The following is a 14,670-nucleotide window of genomic DNA, read 5'->3' on the forward strand; positions in this document are numbered from 1 at the left end:
AACGTAACAGTCACCGGAAAACTCAGAACGTAGTCGGAGCGATCAAAATTTATGCGAAATCAGTCCGTTAGCAACAAGAAACAATAGGTCCCAAAAGATAAAGCCAAACAAAAGTCGCCGGAATTTTAAAACTCCAGCCAAATCTGCGAAATAACAAAATATTAGCATCAGACGAAAAATTTTATTAGCGGGACTAGTTGCGTTACTTGAAACAGTGGTATTACCAGAGCAACGCCAGAAAAATACACAAGTGGCCAGATTTGGCCATTTTTTCTGGTGAGTTTGAGATCGCTGTTGATAGAGAAAAAGAGCGATCAAGGGAGAGGAGGCGGAGCAAAGTTTAGCTGGTTCGCTTCGCCATCGCCGGTTGTTTGGTGGTCAAATCCAGCGGCGGCAACTGGCAGAAACGAAGAGGGACAAGGGAGAAGGGACGACGCAGCAAGGGAGAAAGGGGGTGACTCGTGGCTTTGGTGGTAAAATACACATGTAAGGCGCGTGTAATTCACCCACACGAGGCAAATCTAGTTATGGCTTTTCAGGGTGAAATTTATTTCACTTTAAAATTGTCCGAGGAGTAATAGATCACCCGTAAAAATTAAATGCGTTATAATTAATCCAGCCAAACGTTAAGGTACACTGTAGCTATTTTCCCTACTTTTTATACAAGATAGATATTTAGTACTTAATATAAGGGAGGATCTTCTTTTTTCGTCATCCTCACAGGGTTACTTCTGAAATTTGTTAAAATTGCTCTCTGTTGAAAGTCAACAACCCTTTGGTATTTCAAAGGAAGGAATACGGAACAACTTTGTAAAAATGTGGGACCCATTAACTACTCACTATACTCCTTAGTTCTAATTTGCAGGCACGTGTGTTTTCTGATTGCCACTGCTTGTTGATGGTATTGTTTTCTCTCACCAGCCTATTATAGCAACAAAACCGGTAAAAAGGTTATCTGAGCTGAAATTATTTTGATAGCTGGAAGATATGGGTTAGAAAGAAACTAAGACATGCATTACGTGGCTATTTTTAAAATGATATATGAGAATATTTTCTCCATAAAATGAGTGTGGTACATATACTCAAATCATTTGTGGTGTTTCTTTTTAAACACACCACTTAAAAAATAATATAAATTAGAAGTTTTTTTTTAGAACTATTTTACATTTATTTATATTTTAAAATATAATCTCTCTTTATTAAATATTTTTAAAGTTACGGTATACCAATGAAAAAAATAATCAGCAACATTAGTTAAGTGAGCTATTTTACTTCAAGATTATTTGTCTCTCCCAAAGACTTCTTAGAAATTTGTTTAATCATTTATCGGATAAGGATAATTTCGAAGAAAAAAACATGAATACCTACTTAATTTCTTAATTAAAGATCACCTTTTCTGGAACAAAATATAATAAAAAAATCACTTAGAAGTGATTGGAGGGAGTAGCTTTTTGGAGCTTGCAAAAGATGATATTTGGGGAACAACATTGGCAGACTCTATGCCAGCAGCCGCAGTAATACAGAGTATGTAAGCGTACATTATCAGAAATTATAAGATGTAAAGCATTTATAGAGACTCTTTAATTGTCGAATTACTATTTTAATAACTTAATGTGCAAATAGGAAAAAATTAAATATTTAATTTTTAATAGTTGTTAAGCCCTGGCCAAATGACACTAGTAATGTTTATATAGGTATATAATTATTGTACAATAATGTACAAACGAGTACAAACACTATTGCGGAAAAAAAAAAACACGTAGATGCAATGTATCGTATTGGCTGTATATTTGTGCAAATTTCCCTATTATTTCACTCCCCATAATTGTTCATTCTTTTTTTTTTTTGGATTGAGAAAATCTTTTCTCCTAAAAAACAAAATTTATATTTTTGTTACTACATTGTATATAATCAAAGTGATTACCTATCAAAGAGAAAAAAGAGAAAGAGGAAGAGGAAGAAGAAAATTATTCTAAAGTTTCTAGTAGCATATTTTATCTGTCGATATGATCGTATTAATAAAACTTTAAGACCCATTGTACCAGCAATAGACATGACGCCACAAATTTCTTCAAATTGTATTTTTCTTACCTTTTTTCTGTTATTTATGATATTCCAAGGAAGTCGGTAACATAACGCCAACTAACTGTATTGTCAAGCTCACTAGATTTACCCTTGATTGTCCTTCTGTTCATGCTTCATATAGTAGTAGTAAAGTAATTTCTATTTCTATCTACTATATAAAAGCATGGATTTGAGAATGGATCGTCGACATGCCTGCTTACTTGCGGGGTTATTTTCGGTACTCTCTAACTTTAGTGCTTAAGAGTATTGTACCTTAGTGCTGCATGAATGTATTTTTTCACTGCTGAACAAGAAAACCCCTCCACTTTAGTTCTATTACTCCTGTACCAGTCAAAAAGTTGTTGTACCTGTGGGCCCCCAGTTGTCTACCCAGTGTTGAGTTTTTTCTTACCTTGTGGGTCCCACTAATAGTCATTTCACACGCCTGTTTACTACTTCAGCTACAATCAATAGATCTTCTCAAATACATCATTCCAACAATAATTCTTGCCATATAAGTACGTATTATTTGATGTATTTAAAAAGTAAGAAAAACAAAACTAACTAAAATCAATATATGTTAATGTGAGTTTTATTATTGTTTTTCATTCTATAATGCATATTGTATTTCAAAGGTTTTTTTTTTTTTAATTTGTGATCTTAAATATGCCATAATAACAATGTGATTATCAGGCTTTAAAACTTCTTGTCTAAAATAATATTAAAACATAAATATTGTATCTTGCTTAATACCACTCTTAATTTAGAGCCCGTTTAGTTTAGCTGATTTAAAGTAACTGATAAACATTTTTAAGTGCTGATGTTAATTTAATAAATAAGCAGTTACGTGTTTGGATAAAAGTACTGAAACTTATAATAAGCAGTTGAAGTGTTTAGCAGAAAAAATGTTGATAAGCAGGCTTTCTGTTAAAATGACTTAATTATCCTTAAAGTTGTTTAAACTAATAAAAAAGTGATTTTTACAAGATTTTCAATTTCAAGTTGATTCACATACAAAATCTTTTATGTCTCATTTTATCTTTAATATAAAATTTAATTAGACAAGATTTTTTTTTATATATAAATTATTTTATGATAATTTAAAAGATAATCAAAAGCTATAATGTAACAATTAATAATTTGAATAGTGCAAAACATACTTAATGAAATATTTGTATGGAACAAACAAATGCTTAATGAAATTTTGGCTGCTTCTTGATGGAGGCCGCAGAGTTACTGTTCAAAGGAGTCGTATAAAAGAATGAAGTTAGGAATAGGGTTAGGGGTTTTATTTCAACAAAGGTATTTGAGGGATTATAAAATAATATTAGGGATAGAATATTAAAATCTTTGGTCAAACTAAAAGTGGCTATAAGATGGAAAATAATAAGTTAAGGAAGACCAACTTATGGCTTATGAATTATTTTGGCTTATAAGTATTTTTATCTTTTTATCAAAAGCGAAGATAAGTCAAAAGTCTTTATAATTATTTGACCAAATATATGCCATAGCCAAACACCCTCATAATTTGTTGGGCCCGTGCTGGCACTGACTTTGCATCTAGTACTTATAGAATAGTGAAAGAAACATGCTTCTATATACAGTAGTATATAGTACTCCTCCGTCTCAAATTATTTATTATGATTATTAAAAATAGTTGTTTTAAATTATTTATTATTTTAAGAGTTTAAGGCACAATTGATATTTTTTTTCCTTTTACCCTTAGTAGAATTTTTTCATTAATAAAGATGACACATAAATAGAATAAACATTTAATGAAAAAATATTATAACTAAGATATAAATAAAAATAAAGTTAGTCAAATATCTCTTTTAATTAATATTTTTAAGAGACGTGTAAAATAAAAAAAATGATGAATAATTTGAGACGGATGGAGTAATTTAGAAGAGTGAAAGAAACAGGTCGACCTGAAGAGTGAAAGAAACAGGTCGACCAAAGGTAGTTTTGATATTTCACTAAAATCATGATTCTCGTCACAAATTTCCAATTATATAAAGTCAGTACGGCAGTACTTGTCTTTCCAAGGCGAGGTCCTGCCCTGCGTAACCAATTGCCAAATAGTACAAAAATAGCACTTGTAAGGTCATATTCACATGGGAAAAAAAAGAGTCTCAACACAACGGACTACTCCGATATTCTCCCTCGTCCTATAATAAGTGTCACCTTAATAAAAAATACGCATATTAAAAAATTATAATATAATGTGAAAATTTATCAAATTATCTTTATATAATGAAAATAAATTATTTTTTTCTCTTGATTAGAGCATGCACAAATAGTAAACCTTTTGACATTGAAAATTCCAAAATATTAAGTTACCAATCAACATTTAGATGTTACTTTAACTTGTCATTTTCTGACTAAGGATAAAATTGGAAAAAATTAGTTAAATAAGTCTGGGCTTTCTAATGTGACACTTATTATGGGATAAATTTTTTTGGTTAAGGTGACACTTATTATGAGACGAAGGGAATATATCACTGTGCCACTTACCAACCCACAACCTTAGACCAGCAGTTAAAATCGACTATCATCATATATAATTTGCTACAAAACAATAAGAGGGAACGAAAGTGTTACTAATGGAGGCCAAGAAAAACACCACTAGTGTAATCATGTTACCATGGCTAGCCCATGGTCACATAAGTCCATTCATAGAGCTAGCCAAGAAGCTTGCAAATAGGAACTTCCACATTTACATGTGTTCCACTCCTGTAATCCTACACTCCATCAAGAAAAAAGGATCACTCGAAGAGAAGTATACTCGGTCGATAGAATTAGTTGAGTTTCATCTTCCATCATTGCCAAATCTTCCTCCTCATTACCACACTACCAATGGCCTTCCACCCCATCTCATGACCACCCTCAGAAAAGCTTTTGAAATGAGCATTCCAAACTTTTCTAAGATATTACAAACTCTAAATCCAGACTTGGTCATTTATGACTTCAATCTGCCATGGGCTGCTGAGTGTTCCTCCTCTGTGAACATTCCTGCTGTGCAGTTCCTCACTTTTAGCGCAGCCATGATCGCTTTGGGCATCCACATGTATGATAAGCCTAGAGAAATGTTCCCATTTCAAGAAATTTACCTGCACGAATATGAAAGGCTTTCAATGAAGAAAGCTCTTAAAGCATTAGGTGGGAAGTTCCCATTCGACGAGGGTCTTAGGCGATCACACAACATTATTCTGGTTAAAACTTGTAGAGATTTTGAAGGGAAATATATGGATTATCTTTCAAGTTTGGTCTCCAAGAAAATAGTCCCGGTTGGTACACTAGTTCAAGAATCCAGCATTGACCAAGATGCTCATGAGGAGATCATGCAATGGCTTGACAAGAAAGAAAAAGGCTCAACTGTGTTTGTTTCATTTGGGAGTGAGTATTTTCTTTCTAAGGAGCAGATACATGCAGTAGCTCAAGGTCTAGAGCTTAGCAAAGTGAACTTCGTTTGGGTCATCAGATTTCCACAATGTGAAAGTATTGGTATTCAAGATGCATTACCAGAAGGATTCCTTGAAAGGGTAGGAGAAAGAGGAAAGGTTATGGAATGGGCTCCTCAAGCAACAATTCTTCAACACACGAGCATTGGTGGCTTCGTGAGTCACTGTGGATGGAGTTCTTTCACGGAAAGTATGAAGTTAGGTGTGCCCATAATAGCCATGCCTATGCAGGTTGACCAACCAATCAATGCCAGGCTTGTGGAATATATTGGGATGGGAATGGAGGCACTGAGGGATGAGAACGGGAAACTACAGAATGAAGAGATTGCAAAGGCAATAAGGAAGGTGGTAGTGGAGAAAAGTGGGGAGGCTGTGAGGAAGAAAGCCAAGGAACTAAGTGAGAAAATGAATGCGAAAGGGGATGAAGAGATGGATGGTGTGGTGGAAGAACTAGCAGCACTTTGTAACAACAAATGATCAGCAATAGGATTTAATAATTATCACCATTATTCCATAAATGTAATTTAACTAGCTGCGGGAATCTTAGTAGCTCCGTTGGTTGGTTACCTGAATTTTCACCTTGTTGGCCCCACATTGTAATCTCCTCCCTATTTCCCCTTCCCCTACACCCTGTGTAACAAAAAAAAAAAGTAATTTAACTGGTTGTATTGTTATCACTTATCTTCTTTTCGGTGTTATCAATATGTATTTATAAATAATTAGTTGCTGTTAGCTTAACCTGCTCATCAAAAATTCATTACACTAACAATAATTGTGTGAATCTAACATGGAATACGCAAAATACTTACATTGTAGCCTACAATTGAATTGCAAAAGAAGTACTAGATATTTCACAAGTAACTCATTCACTTACCTTGTGAATTGTCATATATATGGAAAGAGAAAAGAAACTAAATTACTAGAGAGAGGAAGAATTGAATTTGATCATGTCTTTGAGAATTCCAGCACACATGCTGGTTCCTGAAATTTGAGCATATATTTCAGTTAAAATCGTCCTGCATATTATTGAGACAATTAAGACAAATTCAGGGTGAGAATGCCAAGTTGATGTATAATTGATGAGCTGAACCAACCTTAGATAGGTAAGTTGAAATTACGAACAATTAAATATAAACCTTCCCGAATATTGGTATTTCTGGTCTATTTCACTCACATTTACACAATTAAGGTGAAAATACAAAGTTATTCTCTGCCATTTATTTAAGGTTCTAAATTATATTGGGAGGAAGAATATGAAGAACACACACGATTTACACACCAAGTCAAGTAGAGGTCATTTAAATTCAACTGATCAAGTTGAGTACCGAAGAAGCATAATGAATTTAACTGATGGCAATTGACAGCACGTTCAGGTTAATCAATCTAATCTGAATTCTCCTCATAAAAACAACTAAATTAACAAATATGAACATTGGTTTAAAACTGAGATTTTCCTGCTCAACAGTCCAGATAAGTCTTTGACTTCTGACTGACACTTTTTCAAACATCTGGATTTGTTAGAAATGCGTATAAGAAATTTAAAAATGGTAATAGGATATCAATTGAACTGAAAGTGCAACAGTAAAAGGTCAAAAATAGATATCAATGCCATGACATCGAAAAGAACAAAATTGACAAGAAAATAAAAAACTGGTGGTGATGGTGACGAAGAAGATTAAGCAGGTGTACTTATTTATATTTTGACTCCCCTTAGTGAAAACCCTGACTCTGCCACTAAGAGGAGGTGACCATAATGGAGGTGTAGCGGGAAATATGCTGGAGATAGAAATGGTAGTTGTGGTGGTGGATGTGAGGTTAGTGCCAGTGGATATTAAAGTGAGTACTGTGTCTTCGATTCAAGCTTACTGTCAATTTCAAGGATACTGTGGTTATGCACAGTGGCGGAGCCACATAGAGCCGAGGGGGTTTATCCGAACCCCATCGGCAGAAAAAAACACTATTTTTACAAGGTTAAAATTATTTTTATGTATATATAGTAGATGTTGAACCCCCTTAGGCTTCTTCGTATGTTTACTTTTTTATATTTTGAACCCCCTCGGCGGAAATCCTGGCTCCGCCACTGGTTATGCATATGCTGTGAATAATTCCTATACTTTACAAAAGAATTTACTTATGACATAAGAAGGTTGCAGAGTTGAAGCTTAAAAAAAGTATACACATTTCAAGGTAGGAACACAATTACTTTCTTATTGAGTAATTAAATGTGGCGTTAAAATTCATGTAATATTGCGGGATAAACAACCACATTAGCTAACTCAGATAACCTGAAGAAAACCGAGGGTGCTCTACTAATGTTGAGCTCCAAACTCTACCCCTATTTCCAAAAGTATACAGGAATCGTAGACACTAGGAATGAGTGAAACTAACCGGGGAGAAAGGGGCTAACTCTCCATAGAATGGAGAGCTGTACATTCTGCATCTCTTAAAGTGATGATAACTATGAACCATCTTTCAATTATCCAGGTTTTGGGGACAATTGACATATCATCATATCACTGATTATGATATGTCAGGATGGCAATCTTTTCACACTCCTACTTGCTAAATGTTGCAGAATGGACAATATCCAATAATGCCCTTTAGAGACTTCATTAAATTTCTTCCAGAGGGCATCACTTACATTTAGAACCCAAACTGGCATCTTAAAATATCTACAGCCTTTTGCTAATTCATCCCTTATCCTCTTAAACCATCCAAAAAAAACAAATGGATAAAAGGCATGAAAATGATAGTTTCAGTTTAGTTGTCTGCTGGACATCCTTTTCTGACACAAATTATCATTTTTTTAATGTGGTAACAAGTCATGGTCTATGCAACTTAATTGTTTCATTTCATCCATAATTGTCCACAACGTGCAGCCGATCTCTTCAAAGTTCAAATGGGACTGGTCTCCAGAGAGAAACAAACCAATGCTGTTTTTCAACAAAACCCAACTGCAACCTGGAAATTTCTTTATTCTTTTCAATTTCTTTGCCAGCCTAACTTGTTCTTCATCATTCTTCTTTCCAACAATAGAATACAGGTCAGACAAGACCACGTACGGAGCGGCATTACTCGGTTCTAAGTCCGAAATCCTCTGAGCTGCAAGCTTTGCAAGATCAAGACGCAAGTGAGTCTTGCTAGCACTCAGAAGAGCACCCCAAACCCCAGAATGTGTCTTGAATGGCATGGAATTAATCAAATTAACTGCTTCATCAAGTAAACCAGCTCGTCCTAGAATATCAACCATGCTAGTATAATGATCAGGCTCTGGTTCAATGTTGTATAATGATCTCATAGATTTGAAGTAGTTCCATCCTTCTTCTACGAGCCTGGCATGCATACATGCCGATAGAACCCCTAGGAAAGTGATACTATTAGGTTGCTCACCTTCATTCTGCAACTGGTGAAACAACTTAAGTGCTTCTTTGGCATAGCCATTTTGGGCAAATCCAGTAATCATTGCATTCAAAGAAACAATATTCGGGAAATTTATGAACTTGAAGATCCTGTAAGCATCATCTAAACTTCCACACTTGGAATACATTGAGATAAGAGAACTTTGTATAGACAACTCAAACTCCATATCCATTTTCAAAACACGAGCATGAATTTGCAGACCTTGATTTAACGTTGCCATACCAGCTGAAGCACTAAGCATACTACTTAAAGTTAACGGATTTGGTCTAACTGCACTTTGAAGCATTTTAATAAACCAGCGAAAAGCCTCCTCATATTCCCCTTTATTTACAAAACTAGAGATAAGAGCTGTCCATGCAACATCGTCTTTCTCAGGAATCATTTTAAATAAATCAACACATTTTTCAGTCAACCCTTTTTCAGAAAACCCGGTAATCATCGCTGTCCATGAAACAACATCCTTTTCCGGAGCCCTCTTAAAAAGCTCATATCCCTCTTCAAGATTTCCAGCTTGAACAAAAGCACTAATAAGAGAATTCCAAGAAATAACATCTTTCCTTAACATCGAATCGAACACACTTTTAGCTGCATCTACACAACCAAATCTAGAATACATAGTAATCAATGAATTACCCAAGAAAACATCAAATTCAAATCCCAAACGAGAAACCAATCCATGAACTTGATAACCTTGTCGATGCCTACTAAATATTCCACAAGCTTCTAAAACAATCGTCAGCATAGTAGGCTCAAGTCTCACATCACTTTCTCTTCTCATTCTTAGAAACAAATCAAATCCATCCTCGAAACAACAATTTTTCATATATCCATCAATCATAGCACCCCAAGTGACCTCATTTCTCTCCTTCATCTTATCAAACAACCCCCGAGCCTCGATAACTCTCCCATTCTTGGAATACCCATCGATCATCGCACTACAAGAAACAATATCTTTCTTCACCATACCATCAAAAACACGAATTGCATCATCCAACTTCCCAACTTTCAGATACCCATTTATCAATACATTCGAACAAACAGGTTCACGATAAACCATAGGCATCCGAACGTACAAATTTTCCGCCATATCAACCCTCCCTGCATTAACAAAACCCGTAATCATCGCAGCAAAAGACACCGCATTTCTCTCCGGAAACGCCTCAAAAAACCTAAAAATCTCATCAATCTCAATTCTATTCCTCATATAACCCGTAAGCATCGCGTTCCACGATGCAACGCTTCTTTCAGGCATTTCATCGAACAGTTTACGGGCTTTCTTGATTTGCTTGTTTTGAGAGTATGCGGTGAGCATTGCAGTCCAAGTAACGATATTTTTTGTGGGCATATTGTAGAAAATGGATTCGGCTTCTTTAATGTTTCCGTTTCGGCCATTTTCTGCAATTTGGGTGTTACAGTAAATCAAGAATTTGTTTGTTTTAGTACTAGTGTTATAAAGGGTATTTGAAGAAGTTGAGTATTTAAGGTTAGAAAGTGCAAATATTGAGAAAGGGTTTGGCTTTGCTAGCATGACTGATAAACAAATAAAGCTTCCATACAAGCCAGTTTTTCAAATCTTTCTTTTTCTCTATTTTCCCTCCTTGTTCATATAACCTGTCATTGCTTTAGCGGAAAAGGGTATAAACGCCGTTGAAGTATGCGAAATTACTATATTTGGGCTGAAATGTCTTTATGTTACACAAAACTTAATAAGGACATATATTGGACCTATACGCATACTAAGGGTATATTAGGTCCAATTTAATTCATAACTGCAATTATGTAATAATTTATGAAGCAATTTGGTTAAATTGTAGTGAATTTTTTGAAATGGAGGCTCGCCTCTAGGATACTGTGTGATAAGAATATGTCGCTAAAGTTTAAAGGTAAGTTCTACAGAGAGGTGATTAGACCAACATTGTTGTATACGGGTGAGTGTTGGCCCGTGAAGAACACACATGTTAAGAAGATGAAGGTAGTTGAAATGAGGATACTCAGGTGGATGTGTGGGCTTACTCAGAGAGATATTATTAGGAACGAAGCTATTCGGGACAAGGTGGGAGTGGCACCAGTGGCAGACAAGATGAGGGAAAGAGACGAGATGGTTCGGGCATGTGAGGAGGCGCTAGTAAGGAGGTGTGATAGGTTGGTTGTAGTAGGGGTTAGGAGTGGTAGAGGTAGGCCGAACAAGAACTAGGGGAGGTGACTAGACAGGACATGGCACAACTTGAGCTGACTGAGTACGTGACCTTAGATAGGATGGTATGAAGGTCAAGAATTAAGGTAGAAGTTTAGTAGGTCGGAGTGTTGTAGCACTTTGTGTGGGAAAGGATGCGGGCTAGCCTACTCATATCTCCTCTTCTCTTTTTTAGTAGTATTATTTAGTCATTCGAGTAGTTTCTTATTTTTAGTAGTACGATTTCGTTATCGCCTAGTTTCCTATTCTTCATTGTGTATTATTTTCTGTTGTTGCATTTATTTTGTATCTTACTATTTTGTTGTCTTATCTTATTTTGAGCCGAGGGTTTAACGTAAAACGCATCTCTATCCCTTCAGGATAGGGGAAAAACATCCTACCCTCTCTAGACCCCACTTGTAGGATTACACTTGGTATGTTGTTTGTTGTTTGCAGTGAATTTTTTCATCAATTTGATTGAATTAGCTGGGATGCCTGTGCCCATAAGAAATTGCCGAGCCACCATTAATAATAATAGAACTCTGCACAAAATTTTCTCCCGTGATATGAGTTTCTACCTATTGATCACCTTATTTCAAAGGCATCACACAAGCACATTATGAGTCATTTCTAAGTAACTTAACGTGTCATTTTATACTATTTAAATTAGAAGTTCTAGATAAAGACACAACAATCATAATCTCATCAAACAAGAAAATTCATGACAAAGATACAACAATCATAATGTCATCAAACAAGAAAATTCATGACATTATCGTTGAAGCATATTCTGATTTTCTACTCTAGACTATGCACATTTTGGAATATGTATGTAAGTTTGGATCCAATTAAACTGTGATTAGTTGTCCGATGTAATTTTATTTATTTTTTAATCACCAATACAAATTCAATTCCGTCAAAATTAAATGTGAAACCAAGAGTAATCAACTTACCCACACTTTGAGTATTTCATTGAATACTTGCTAGGGAAGTCACTTAGCATTTTTTTTTTTTTTAATTGGAATTAAAATTCCGGTCTCTCGTGATTTTCTATTATTTTATTGATTGTTAAGCCATACACTCAGTACTATATGATTTTTTTCCTAGTCATTTTACCTCAAAATTCAAATTGAAATATGCTAACCAGTTAAGGCATTAAGCTGTAACAATGTCTAAATACACAAAGACTAATCACAAAGACAAAAATAATTCCTCAAACCCACCTTCATATATAAATTAGCAGTAAGTAGGGAAAAATGTAAAAATGTAAAAATAAGATCACGTCTAAATACATAAAGACTATTTTTATTAATCAATAAGACAAAAAAATTAGTAGCAAGAAGGGAAAATTCATTACATTATGAATTTTCTTGTTTATGATATTATGACTGTTGTGTTTTTACCTAAAACTTGTACTTTAAATTCTGTAAATGGCACATTATGTTAATAGCTTATAATGTGCTTATATGATGCCTTAAATTGGTGAAAAAATCACTAGAATTTAACCAAATTGCTACATAAATACAACTTCACAAGTTGTCGCATAATTGCAGTTAGAAACTAAATTGGACCAAATATGCCTTTAAAGCAAGCGTTTAGGTCCAAAATATGCCCTTTTTAGTCTTTTGTTAAGTGTTGCGTGAAATAAGGATATTTTTTGCCTAATTAAGTAACGGCAAGGGTATTATTGAACAAACTATTAACAAAGGACAAATATGGTGAATTTCGCGTACTTTAGACATTATGACCTTCTTCCGTTGTTTTAGGGTTCTTTTGTTAGCCTATAAGGAAAACGATCTGACCTCAAAATTCTAAATGGCAATACTCCATTACAATATTTTCTTAGTCTGCAACATATAAAACTCTGAATTAGTAATGTAACATTATATAATTGATATTATTTTTTTTGCTCCATTTTATGTGACATTATTACTATTTCAGGAGCCAAATAACTTTTTAATTACGATTTTCTTAATTTTTCTTAATTAAAAATTTGAATCAGTAATTATGTTGACTTAGGCCTTATTTGTTTTTATTAAGAAATCTGATTATTAAGATATTGTATCTAAATTTGACCACTGAATTTCAACATCGGAATGTACAAGATATATCTTTATTTAAACCAAATAAATACGAAAGATTATTAAAAGAAATAATTTCTGTGATGTAGTATAGATTGTTCTTTGATCCACACACTCTAAAAGTTAGCAAATGTGGCAGATGGCCGCGAAAGTAATAGACGATTATGGTTTTTAGGCGGAGGCTGGTATAAAGATTTTATGCATAGGTCATGAAGTACAATGACAATGATCTAAACATACTACATGACCCACATTTTACATGGAGCTTCTAAGGTTTACACAAAAGGAAAATATATAGATATAAGACACCCACTGGAACAGTAATGAGCTCACCATAAACCCATAAACGTCGGAGTAATACAGTGTTTCAACCTAAAAGAAGGTCTCTGAAATCAGAGGCGGATCTAGGATTAAACCTATTATATTTTTAAAATTATGGGTTCATATCAACTATTTATTACAATTTAATAAATTTTTATACATAAATTTATGCTCCGCATCGAAAGTTAGGGGTTCAATTGAACCCCTACCTGGAGTGCTAGATACGCCTTTGTCTGAAATTTTCCCTTATTATTATTATGGTTCACAAAATAACAATACAAATATTATTGTTCACTATATATTAATATGTCAATATTAATTACTGTATAATAATTTATGTATTTTAATTCCAATATAACTAGCTAGTTAGTCAATAAAACAACTCCTGAAATGTATTTTTCTAGCACTACAAGAAAGTATAGAAATCGCAACAAATTTTTTTATATTTGGAAACAATTTAGTTTTATTGTTGGCAAATGATTTTTTTGTTGCCAAAGAATTTAATTTTGTTGCCATAGCATTGATTATTGTTGCAAAAAGTACATTTGGCACAAAAAAAAATAAAAAATTGTTGCACGTTGTTGCAATAACAGCCGTTGGGAAAAGTTCATGCAACAAAATATTTTTTTTTTGTTGCCAAAAGTACTTTTTGCCACAATAATCAATCTATATATGGCAACAAATTTTTTTTTTGTTGCCAGATATATTTTTTCTTGTAGTGCAGCTAGTTCCTGTCACCCTTGGGATTCCAATGCATCTTGACATGTATCCATTATTCGGGCAATTGGTGCGAATACCCCTCTTTTAGGCTGGTCTTTAGATTTTGCCCCTCAAAATGGTGGTCTTTAATTATTGCCCTTCCGAGCAAAAGCAACATAGTACAAAGACCTTACTACCACTAACCGTTACATATAAAAGCCGAGAAACCTACCATTGTTCAAATCCTTCCCTTCTTTCATATCGTTAACCCAACCTTCGTTCCCAATTTTTCACATTATTCAAATCGTTGTTTCAAGCCAGATTTCTCCATTGATTTTGTCACATACAACATCAAAAAGGTAAATCTTAATTCAACTCAATTTAACGATTTTATTGAGTTTACATTTGTTAATATTTGAAAAAAATCATCTTCTACGACTCGATTAAGTAG

The 14,670-nt window shown here is 34.2% G+C and overlaps 2 protein-coding genes across 2 annotated transcripts; one reads left to right on the forward strand and one right to left on the reverse strand.

The window, feature by feature from the left end:
• The first annotated feature begins 4,653 nt into the window (after nt 1–4,653).
• LOC132031422 (UDP-glucosyltransferase 29-like) lies at nt 4,654–6,113 on the forward strand. The gene has a single exon (XM_059421385.1). The coding sequence runs from the start codon at nt 4,668–4,670 to the stop codon at nt 6,000–6,002; it is 1,335 nt and encodes a 444-aa protein (XP_059277368.1). The 5' UTR covers nt 4,654–4,667; the 3' UTR covers nt 6,003–6,113.
• Nucleotides 6,114–6,306: 193 nt separating this feature from the next.
• On the reverse strand, nt 6,307–10,591 carry LOC132031420 (pentatricopeptide repeat-containing protein At1g53600, mitochondrial). The gene is made up of 2 exons (XM_059421384.1): nt 7,914–10,591; nt 6,307–6,541 (listed from the first exon to the last, which is right to left on the reverse strand). The coding sequence occupies exon 1, from the start codon at nt 10,471–10,473 to the stop codon at nt 8,332–8,334; it is 2,142 nt and encodes a 713-aa protein (XP_059277367.1). The 5' UTR covers nt 10,474–10,591; the 3' UTR covers nt 6,307–6,541; nt 7,914–8,331.
• Between the last annotated feature and the right edge of the window lie 4,079 nt (nt 10,592–14,670).

Source organism: Lycium ferocissimum, chromosome 9 (genome assembly GCF_029784015.1).
Source record: "Lycium ferocissimum isolate CSIRO_LF1 chromosome 9, AGI_CSIRO_Lferr_CH_V1, whole genome shotgun sequence".
Taxonomy (NCBI): domain Eukaryota; kingdom Viridiplantae; phylum Streptophyta; class Magnoliopsida; order Solanales; family Solanaceae; genus Lycium; species Lycium ferocissimum.